Genomic DNA, 11,737 nt, shown 5'->3' with positions numbered 1-11,737 from the left:
ACATCTTACAAGATACTCCAGCATGGTCTTGTCAGTCATCTCTCCTTATTCTCGACCTGTGATCAGTCAAATCTGACTCCGGTAGCTCTTGTTGGATGCAGGGTTGCCAAGTCCACGTTTGTTTCCACAGAATTGAGCTACTTTTAAACTATTGCCATGGGTTGATTTTCCCAAGTGGGTTATAGGTTTGAAATATTGCATAAATTACATTTGACTGAAATGCTTGTATTGAAACATTTTGCATTCTACCTATGATAAAACTTTCATGGACTTCTACATTAACTGTTCCCTCCTGGTGGAATGACCTGCCCAACTCAATCCAAGCAGCTGAGTCCTTAATATTTTCAAGAAACGGCTGAAAACACATCTCTTTCATCTTCATTTGACCCTCTAACTCTAGCACTCTCTATTCTAATGCTACTTCTAATTTTATCTGCCTTTTTTTTTTTTTTTTATTAAAAAAACTTGACCCTCTAACATTTGCACTCTATTTCTATTGTAATGGCCAATCCATCATTTTTTTTGGGAATTTTTTATTTTATTTTTATTTTTTTAAGTATCGGTTTAGACACCGGAACCGTTTTAAAAGTATCGATTTCTCACTTTTCATTTCTGTTGGTTCATCTATAATGTTTTTCCCACACTAATAAAACGATAGGATTATTGGTTGTGATGTCCAGTGTTTATACATTCTTCATCCTTTTCTTTTTTGTTAAGGTTAAGGTTGGAAGAAGAGAAATCTGGACGAAGTCAAATGTCAAGTTGTTAATGCAAATAATTTGAAGCTGAATTTTCAGTGCATGCTAATTTTCAGAGCAAAAGAAGTTCCCATATAGCATTTATGGGCAGTGAGAGAAATGGGGGAAGAGGAATGAAGTCAGAAATGAAATTGAAACTGAAGAAAGAAGAAAAGATGTGTTATGAAGTTAAGATCAGAAGTTATCTGGGATAAGATCGCAGCGCTAAGTAACTCTTAGTATGTTTGTCCCATGCCTGCATGCATAAATCTTCTGTTGTCCATTTGTATTGCAATAGTTACTATTGTCCTGTAGCATGACAGATTTACAGGTAGTTATTTTCATAAGTAATAATGCATTACATGTCAAAAAACGACAAATTCCTATGTTGTAAGTGCTTCAAAGTAAATTTACACTATTAACACTAGTTCATGTACCTGCAGGGAAAAGGCCACTGCATATTATCCTAGTCTAGAATGGTCTCAAACTCATTTATATGCATACATTAATTAGTTAAACATTCTCAGTTTGACCATGTTTTCTGGCTCTTACATGATTTGGATGTGGTTGGTTTAGGAGTCCCGTTCGACCTCTAGGAGCCCAAGTCCTAGAGGATCTGCTAAGTCAGCCAGTCGCTCGCCGGAACGCTCACCCGCTCGGTCGAAAGAGGGGTCCCACCACTCTCGCTCGAAGTCCCGCTCTCGCTCCAGGTCCAAGACTCGGTGAGTATTTCTAGTGTTTTTAAGGTTAAACCATCTGCATGGCAAAGCAAGGGTTGACCTTGTTCTTAATTATTAATAATAATAATAATAAACTTTATTTGTATAGCACCTTCAATACAAGAAATGAAGTTCAAAGTTGTTTACAATAAAAAAGCACTACAATAAGCACCAAGTACTTTACAGGAAAATAAGTCAAAGTATTATATTATTACAAAATTGTATTACTTGGTTTCTGTGTGTCTTAAAATTAAGTCTAGAAATATTCAATAAAATTTAGTATATGCTTGAAACAAGAATAGATTTACAAGCCCATTGGCAGATATCTTTACTTGTTTTAATAAAAAAGGCTTCATTTTGATCAGTTTCACCATAAACAAGACTGAAATGGATTGTATGTTATTAAGGGGAATAAGAATCCTTGTATTTGTAAGTTTTTCTTTCTTTGGGGGGGGGGGGGGCATAGGGAAACAGTTGTTGCTTTTGATTAAGTCCAAAATTACATGTCATTTGAAACTGTTGAAATGGCCTCGTGGCTCAGCTACTAGTGGAATTCGCAGTACACGGAGTCTGCAGAGTGGAAGTCACACCTGCTGCTTTCCGGTTAAAAGTAGAAACGATGTTTGGGCCAGATTAAAAAATAAATGTTCACCCACCCAGGACTACGATTTTAAGCACTCTGCAGTTGATCATTTGACATGCGTTGGTAGCAACTTGATATATAATGAAATTGAAGCCGGAGGTTCTTGTCTGTCTAAGAAGTTGAAGATGGGACTTATCACTTGGTAAGTTGATAGTCTTCTTGTCTGTTGCCTTTTACGGTGCTCTTTTTCATTTTACTCTATCCTTTGCAGGTCCCGTTCCCATCGGAGTTCTCGCCGACACTACAGTCGTTCCTGTTCACGCTCTCATTCTCGCCGGAGACGTTCACGCAGCCGCTCATACAGCAGTGAATACCGTCGCCACCGCAGTCATAGTCATTCTCCTATGTCCAACCGTAGACGTCACGTTGGAGACCGGGTATGACAAGGAGTCGGATCCATACATGATGTTCTATGCAGTGTTTTTGTAGTGCTATATTGTAATCTGTAAAGTTTTCTTCACCTTTAGGCAAACCCAGACCCAAACAGCTGCCTGGGAGTGTTTGGCCTGAGCCTGTACACTACCGAGAGAGACCTGAGGGAGGTATTCTCCAAGTTTGGCCCTCTGAGTGATGTCAGCATTGTGTATGACCAGCAGTCTCGACGCTCCAGGGGTTTTGCCTTTGTCTACTTTGAGAACAGAGAAGATTCAAAAGAGGTGAATTTTTCCAGCTGAATAGTAACATGCAACTTAGCTGCAAAATCTGATTGGTTAATGAACTGCAGCTGTCATTTGTATGGATTTCCATAAAGCAAAAAGTTGTTTTTCTTCATACAAGAAATGAGAATGTTCTGTCTTTGCTGAAATCACTAATTGACAATTTTACATAGTTTTTCCAATTGCTTGATTCAGAAGGTTAAAGGAATATTTCACCCCAAAAATACGAGTCCTCTGTCCATAATATTGCTTTCTCCAGTAAAAAAAAAGCTGTTTGAACTTTCATTCTAACAGCACCCATTGGTGAACAACTAAATTTATCCACATCTGTTCTGATGGACAGCTGAAGAACTCATTTACATCTTGGATAGCCTAAAAATGAGTAAATGTTCACCAAATTTTCACTTTAATTAGTCAATTGTACATTTCTGTGTATTGATTGTAGTGTGCTGCATAATTGAAAACACTTGTTTGTCGGCAACAGTTGAATTTTTTATTTTTTTTTATTTTTTTTTAATTTTTTTTTTTTAAGTACAGTACAGAATGTACTGTTCTCACAGCTATTTTATGGGCAGCAATAGAGACGTACCTGGGATTAATGGCCTTCAGCAGAAAGAGTATTGTTGTGTGCTCAGTATGGGTTGTTCTTGTCTGTTTTGGTTTTAGGCTAAAGAGCGTGCAAATGGTATGGAACTAGATGGCCGCAGAATCAGAGTTGACTACTCGATTACCAAGAGGCGCCACACACCTACTCCAGGAATATATATGGGCAGACCAACATAGTGAGTCCGATTCCTTGCAGTCTGTTTAATCACACACTCAAATAACTCATCTGAATGTTCTAGATGATGAACACTGATAACCAGTAAATTATTAGTAAATTTAGGTGGGTCGTAGTGCTAGTTTATAATAAACTCAAGAAAACTTAGTCTTTATAGTCTAATTCACCCTGTGGGTGGCACGCTAATGTTGATTGACAGGCTCGAATTACACACACACAGAATTATTGCCTTAATATTGTCTCCGAATGTTGATTTAGAATATTACAAGCTGTAGAGGAATTTAAGTGAGGAAACGAATATCATGTCTCATCTCAAAACAAACATTAATCAAACACAAACTATATAAAGGCTTTTCACGTGAGCACATTTGAATTAAAGGATTAACACTTTTAAATTAATTTAGAACACTACTCCACAAAGGAAAAACACATGCCAGCTAGTTTCTGACCTGGGGCCTGTTTCATAAAACAAGCTTACCAAATAAAGCCAGGCTTATTTCAGTTAGTCTGACTTATTTTGAACCAAATCAACTGACAATACGTCAGACTAACTGAAATAAACCTGGCTTATTTGGTAAACTTGTTTTATGAAATAGGCCCCTGATGCAGACACATAGCTGAAACTGACTGATATCGTCCTGGTCTGGAGCGAGATAGGGTAAAGTGAAAATAAGCGGGGCAATCTCAAAACTGCTTAAATGGCTCTCAAATAAAGCGTGCTGCAGTTGCACTGTCCACCACAGATTTACATTGTAAAATTTGTGGGGCGCTGTTGAGTTCGGGAGGACACCGGCACGGCTGCTGCACTAGCATAATTTTACACGCCTGCCAAAGCTTGCGATGAATTTGAATATCCTGTGCACTTTGACTTAAAATTGGCAAGAAAATCCGAAAAAAAATGTTGCAGAATCCTGAACATATTTGCAGTTTATTATTTATTCAGCTTATATATAGCTCTGTGTTTTGGGTGAATATTTTGGTGGGGCTCTGCCCTTACAAACTTGCCTGCTAATAACTGAATATCTCATAGTTAATGGTCTTGATCAGTGTTGTGTATTTCAATGATCAATGTTGAATTCAAATCATTTTTCTTGCGTGCAGTGGCGGAGGCCCGAGTGTTAGCCGTCGCCGTGATTACTATGAACGAGGCTATGAGCGTGGATATGATCGCTATGATGACCGTGACTACTACAACAGCAGGTCATACAGGTGATTCCCCCTACTGTTCAACAGTCTGTATGTGTTTGTAGCGACATCCCACCATCCTACATGGCTCAACAATAAGGATTAGATTTGTGCTTAACCAGATGATTTTGTTACTCATTTCACTACAAAATATTTGATGTTATATGTAGTATATTGTTAAACACACTACCATGCTAAAAAGTTTCAAGTTAAGTTAAAAAATAAAAATATTAAGCAGCACAACTGTTTTCATCTTTGATGGTAATAAAAAAAAGTTTGAGCACCAAATCATCTCATATAATGATTTCTAAAGGATCATGTGACACTGAAGACTGGCATAATGGTGCTGAAAAGCCTAGTTCAGCCTAGTCATTACAGGAATAAATTGTTTAAAGTGTATTAAAATTATTTTAAATTGTAAGGTTATTTGACTTAATGTTTTTAACTGTATTTTTGATCAAGTAAATGCATCCTTGGTGAGCACAAGAGTCTTCTTTCAATATTAATTTTCTTTACAAAAATGTTGACAAATAGATTTTTAAAGAGCAGGTCATATGGTATTTTAAAGTGTCCTAATATTGTGTTGGAGTCCCCTACAACAGGTTTAAATGCATCTAAGGTCAGAAAACATTGTAATTTTCTCAGAATATACATTTAATATTAGAGTCATTTGCCAATGATTTCGAAACGATTAGTTCCAAGCAAGTTCGGAGCAAACCCCTCCCTTCCATAAGCCTACTCTGCTCTGATTGGTCAGCTGGCCAAGCCTGTTGTGATTGGCACAGAGAGGAGTCCTTGAGCAAGTTAGCGAGTGCTGCCATTGACAAAGCACCTTTACATAAAACAATAATATAGTGCTCCAATCCGTTCTTAAAATAATGGCATAAAATACAAAAACACTTATGCAAGTGAATCGTGCCCACAGTTAAAGTTTAGCTGCTAAACTGTGAACACTTAAAACAATAATGGTGGGTACGTTAGCCGAGTGCTAATGTGACTAACTGATGAAACAATACAGTTTGTAAACCAAAATATGTCTACTGTAATGTTTGAAGAACGACAGACAAAAGACGCTCTGTCTTAACTTTTAATCAGAACACAGAACAGCTGTATCACACTAACTTTTGAGTTAGTAAAAAATCACTGAATTACTAACTCGCTCGTCTCTCCCACATTAACCCTATAACTGCCGGTGCAGCAAAATAAACAGCAATTTCACAATGATTATAAAGTCTGTGCGGTACACTACATTATTTATTATTAAACGAAGTAATTATTAGAACAAAGAACGTGATATTTTGAGCACTCAATTGAAAATGTACACATAACGTATCGTACTTACAAGTTGTGGTTCAGAGAGCTTGTTAGTCCAAATTAAGAAGATTAGAAGCCAAGAAGATAAAAGCCAAGATTAGAGAAGCAGTCCTCGGTAAAATGACAAGCACACACCAAAAGGTTCGAATTGTGTTTCTGTGGTATCCTTGAACACAGCGTCTTCTCAACATGATGTAAACACACTAACTAGCGGAAGTATTTGTGGGCAGGTCAGACTCTTGTTCGTATTTTGTGGGCAGGCGGGGATTATGCAAATGTGTTATCCAGTGAAGTATACCGGTAACAGGCAAAATATTCGAAAATATGACGACCCGTTAAGGCGATTCAGAATCGACTCTCTCTTTTGAGAGACAATATCTTTATTTATCATGCACTTTTGATTAACAACTTTGTAGATTGTTTTCATTGAAGGATAGCTACGTTATAAACTGCAAAAGAGATATTTTTCAAAAACCCATATGACCTGCTCTTTAAGGTTTTTAATTATCAGTAATATCTAAATGCTATGCAGCTATAATTCCATAACTTCTTCTGGTAAAATATTTTTTATATTATTTGTTTTTATAAATCAGTTTATAATTAGTGAGTGCTTACAGGAATACCACAAATCATATTTTTTGAACATGCTACTCTCTGTTAGAAAGCTAAATAACAATACAATGATTACATTTACATGAGCAGAAATTATATTCAGTAGATTTTAGAAAAACAAAAATTGTATGAGATCAATGAAGGTTAAATGTAGAGTTGATGAGCACCACTGGTTAAATAAGGCAAGTGACAGTTGATTCAACTGGTCTGAAACACTCACACACTTGCCCCAGGACATCCTCTTATTCTTACTGTTGAGCCGTGGTCCCACAGACTGCATACTACATCAGTACACATTGCAAGATATTTTTTCACATGAAGCATGTGCTATATGCCTTTTACCTTTTAAAATGGCTTGCTATGCTACAGTTTTGAATGTCACTTTGTTACGATCTGTAGATGCGGCGGTTTCCATTAAATCTCCGCTTTCTGTTCACAGGAGAAGATCCCCCTCTCCTTACTACGGCCGAGGACCGTACAGGTCAAGATCACGCTCTCGCTCCTACTCCCCTCGTAAGTACTGCACAAACGCTACCACAGTAAACTTTACTTCTATTGTCTCCCTGGCTTTATGTTTCAAGAGTGCTTAATCTCAACACAGTGCACATGCTCTGGTAATTTGTGACGAATGTTTGCAAAATAAATAAATAAATAAAACCAAGTATTAAGTAAACCTTTATTTGTTTTTACAGGTCATTACTGAAGTGAAGTTTGACTCCTCTCGCCATCCCTGAAGATGATGTTGATGACATTCTTGTTGACGTAGATGTTTATTTCTGGTGGCATGAGTTTGGATGTACTTTAAACTCAATCCCTTTGATTTTTTTGCTTAAAGGTTTCACATGTCTTTGACTGATCTGGATATTTCAGTAGTTTGAATATTTGTGCACAGTTGATTTTTTTTTTTTCTTTTTTGTCGATCCGATGCTGAACTTGCATTTATTTTATTTGATAAAGTGTCCTGCTCACACCCCATTATGTTTTTATGCGTTTTAAGCTTAGTTTAAGCCTAGTTTAAGCTTGCAATAAACTGCTTTATACCTCCCACCTGATGTGAGCTTCTGCTTGAATGACTCAAAACATTGAAATCTGTGCTTCAAACCTAAAGGATTGAAATCCTTGTTGTAGTTGTGTGTAGAAATGTAGAAATCCTTGTTGAGGTGACTCCGCTGCAGATTTATGGACAGCATATTTATGTAATACATACAAATGTTCTCTTAAGACATTTGCCTTGAACTACAGTAAAATTAATAGATTTATTGAATAGAAACGCTAGAACACCATTGCCTGAGCTCTGTTCCAATTTAAGTCTCATTACCTCAGAGAATATATTGTTAATAATAGGATCATCTAAAATACTTCTCCAGTATGTGTAAAAAATGTAGTTTAAAGTACTCAGGGATTTAGCATTAATTTGGACACGGTGTGGGTGTCTGCTTTAGCTGACCAATCTGGGATTCCTTACTTTTACTGTACCTGGCTCTTGGAGGGATTTTAATTGGCTTTCTGGAGTTCTGAAATCAGCATCATTAACATATTTAAGGTGTTTTTAAGCAGCACAAACTGACATTAACTGGTCCCAGTTTAGTCATAGATTGTGTTATGAGGCTATTGTAACACTTTTGCTACTCGGCACTGCTGCATTTGGAGACCTATAATGTAGGGTCTGATTTGGAGCTCTGATAAATAATGTTTTTGAGACACAGGAGAAAACCCCATTATACTGCAATACAGAGCAATCCTGTACCTGATGTATAGTCTTCTAAATACAGAAATCAGCAGAAGGGGGCAAACAAAATTTCAGGTAAAAGACCTAATGTTAGAATCCCCCCACAGATTGACTTTCAGCATATTATTGCAATGAATGAAATCATCAGGATATTCAATAATAATTTATTAATTTTGATATATATATAGTGGTGTGAAAAAGTGTTGGCCCCCTTCCTGATTTCTTCACACAGGGCCATGTAGTTTTGGATTTTGTTTTCCCTTAATAATAAAAACCTTCATTTAAAAACGGCATGTTGTGTTTACTTGTGTTATCTTTGACTAATATTTAAATTTGTTTGATGATCTGAAACATTAAAGTGTGACAAACATGCAAAAAAATAAGAAATCAGGAAGGGGGCCAACACTTTTTCACACCACTGTATATATATATATATACATATACACACATATGGAATAAAAAATGATTTGAGATTTTGCTAAAAAATTAGAGTCCTCTTTGGAAAGCTCTTACCACAGTCTACATCAGTGGAATCCACGCATTATATTCATATATAACGGCCATGCGCCTCCTAAATCATAATTCCATAAGGTGTCTCCACATTCCTGTTTCTTTTCCATTGACATGGGCGTTCCCAGAGAAAGTCCCATTTTCCAGCTGCTATTCTCTTTGGAGTCTGTGCTTACAGTTTTACAGCCCCAATTATTAATCGTAGATTAAATATCGAATCAAACACGAAGACTGTAAACCAATATAAAACAAACGAGTTATTCTCACAAGGGACAGAGGAAAACGCCCATCAATCCACAACACCCTAAAGACGCCAATCAAGCTGTCAATCACAAATGTAAATGAAAGCTGCTTTTGAAAATGATTTAAATACGCATACATCTGTTTATTACCACAATCTTAAGGGCTGTATGACCTGTCATTACAATATATATTGACTTGAACAGACATTCTCTCTCTGTAAATGGATTTAAATGAACTAACCCTCCTGTGTTGCTTACTGAGTCTTATCATTATGCCTTATCCAGTGATTTATGGTGGCAAATTAAACACCAGACACCAATTTAAGTCCATAAACACATCAAAAGTGATTTTGTGATATTTAAGAGCGGTTTTATTTAGAGGCGGCGCTTGTTGGCAACAGAGTAACGTCGCAACGACACTTTTTTTCAATCCCAGTAAAAGAGTTTGAGCAGGAACAGAGTTGTGTATATGTAGCAGGGGGGTCCGGCTGCATCTGGGGGGTGACTGCTGATTTTCAGCACGTTTATTTTATTTTTTTCTATTTTATTTTCTCCTTATTTTACCTATTTCGAGCAATCCATTGCACGCGCCGATATATTTGGACGTACATATTTTAGTATAGACCATGAACAAACTCTATGTGGGGAATCTGAGTCCTTCGGTGACCGTGGAGGACCTGAAGCAGCTCTTCGGCGAGAGGAAACTTCCCGTGACCGACCAGGTCCTGCTCAAATCCGGCTATGCCTTCGTGGACTTCCCCGACCAGAACTGGGCGATTAAAGCCATCGAGACTCTATCTGGTACGTGCTTTTTTCACGTCGAGCAAAGTCGCGGTTATATATATACCTTGGACTGACACCGTAAAAGACTTTCTTGGAAAAGAAAAGAAAAAGTAATGCTCGCGCATCAGCCGCGCGCTGCTCCAGTTCTTCGCAAAATGCGCGAATGAACGCCGCGAGCTCAATTACACTCGCGCGCGCTCGCTTCCAATACGCGATATAAGTTGAATTTATGCTAGAATTCCTTAAATGCACGCTTGTTTCGCCGAGCCGAGGTGCTGAACGGGGGTGATTCCTCAGCCAACGGCCCATAGGAATGTATCGGATAGGTCTGATGCTCGGGTGGCAGGCATAATTATTTTTCAGTTATTTTTTGTCTTGATTTTATTGAAAAGAAGCGAGCGACCTGAGCGAGAAGAAGGCGTCACATGCATGTTCCTATGGTGTCCAGGTATGTTTTTACGAGGTGTGTTAAAGGTGGGTGATGGGGGTCTGGAGGAAAGTGCTAATAAACAGGTAGCTGGGGGGGACGGAGGTGAGATGCCAATTTTTGTGCTGCGCCAGGCCACTCATACACAACAGATGCACAGCACAGCACCTAAATAGTCTTCTTTCACGCTCGCGAGCCGTTGTGCATGCAACAGAAAAGTACACATCCAAACCTACTTGAAGAAACAGGGCAAATTTAGGCAGAAGAGTCGTATCCTTTGACCTCCCATTCTTCAAACTGTCCTCATTGCTCGTATGTGGTTAGTGGGAGTGGAAAGCATGGCTGCCCATTCTTCATATCGTATCAGCTCATCAAGCATTTCGCATAATATCATCAGGCATAATAGGAAATGTGGTAAAGATATTACACCTTACATGTAGACATGATAAAACTCACTACGTCGCCGACGTGCATTTATAAGCACGAACTTGCACGTGTGCTAGTATCCCACGTATTTACGTTGCACGCACGGTTGTTTGTTTTATAAATCGGAGTAAAAACGCTGAAATACATATTTCAGCAGTGTCAATGCACTGGAGGAATGTAATTTTGTTATCATTTGTTGTTTCTTGCTCGCAGGGAAAGTTGAATTACATGGGAAAGTGATCGAGGTCGACTACTCTGTTCCTAAAAAACTAAGGTAATAATTTTGCTTTATTTATATGCTTTAGCAGTTCAAAGAAGCATGATTGGCGGTGCAGTGTTTTGTCTTTGTGAAGCTGTGATGTGTATGGAAAATTCTATTTCAATTTAAGGTTATTTTGTGTACTTGTCCCTCAGGCGTAACCTTTATTTTTTAATACCATGTTCTTCTTGCCTGTTCATTTTATTTGACTTGTATTTTTAATTAATACATTTCTTGTCAGGGTTAATGAGCTCGTTTGCAGTTCGTCTTAAGCATTAATACTGGCACAATATGGCCTGGACTCAAAATACGCTGTTTTACCTTAGTTATAAACTGTAAAAGTGTTCTCTAAATGTATCAGGCGTAGAAAAGAATATTGATATTGGGTGTTTCCTTGCATAATCTAGCAGATTTTCCCTCAAAAAAAAAAAAAGCTTTAAGAACACGCCGTGTTTTACGTACAATAGCTCCAGGTAGTAAATGTAAATTAAGTTTTAATAGAAACATATCTGAAATCTGACATTACGCCCTTTTTCTTAGCTTGAATTGTACAGGAGCAAGATCATTGTGCATGACCTCGTGGCGCGTGTTTAGGCCCTTCCGTGGCCCACGTGATTTCCCCTATAGGCCCTGCGTTTGTGTTCCACGGGAGGGCGGCATAGAAATGGCTAGAGAACAGCCCACAAGCTTTAGATTTAAGGGTTTATGTAAAAT

General features: G+C 37.9%; 2 protein-coding genes across 3 annotated transcripts in view; both read left to right on the top strand.

Annotated features, from left to right (window-relative positions):
- The window catches only part of LOC107677789 (transformer-2 protein homolog beta-like), a 9,972-nt gene extending 2,273 nt beyond the window's left edge, over positions 1 to 7,699 (top strand). The window contains exons 2-8 of one of the 2 annotated variants that reach the window (XM_016472818.1): positions 1,314 to 1,459; positions 2,311 to 2,476; positions 2,567 to 2,755; positions 3,422 to 3,537; positions 4,638 to 4,736; positions 7,087 to 7,160; positions 7,340 to 7,699. In XM_016472818.1, the coding sequence (XP_016328304.1) occupies positions 1,314 to 1,459; positions 2,311 to 2,476; positions 2,567 to 2,755; positions 3,422 to 3,537; positions 4,638 to 4,736; positions 7,087 to 7,160; positions 7,340 to 7,350 (801 nt within the window). In that variant the 3' untranslated portion in view covers positions 7,351 to 7,699. Of the gene's footprint in view, positions 1 to 1,313; positions 1,460 to 2,310; positions 2,477 to 2,566; positions 2,756 to 3,421; positions 3,538 to 4,637; positions 4,746 to 7,086; positions 7,161 to 7,339 lie in introns of both variants that reach the window. The other variant, XM_016472817.1, reaches the window with a different exon arrangement.
- A 1,592-nt stretch (positions 7,700 to 9,291) lies between these two features.
- LOC107677776 (insulin-like growth factor 2 mRNA-binding protein 2) lies at positions 9,292 to 11,038 on the top strand (the record flags this gene model as incomplete). Its single annotated transcript, XM_016472798.1, has 3 exons — positions 9,292 to 9,343; positions 9,703 to 9,929; positions 10,978 to 11,038. Coding segments are annotated over exons 2-3 (236 nt in total), but the record flags the coding sequence as incomplete, so codon positions are not given.
- Between the last annotated feature and the right edge of the window lie 699 nt (positions 11,039 to 11,737).

Source organism: Sinocyclocheilus anshuiensis, unplaced genomic scaffold, assembly GCF_001515605.1.
Source record: "Sinocyclocheilus anshuiensis isolate Anshui unplaced genomic scaffold, SAMN03320099.WGS_v1.1 scaffold1145, whole genome shotgun sequence".
Classification (NCBI taxonomy): Eukaryota; Metazoa; Chordata; class Actinopteri; order Cypriniformes; family Cyprinidae; genus Sinocyclocheilus; species Sinocyclocheilus anshuiensis.
This window is presented reverse-complemented; position numbering and strand designations above follow the sequence as displayed.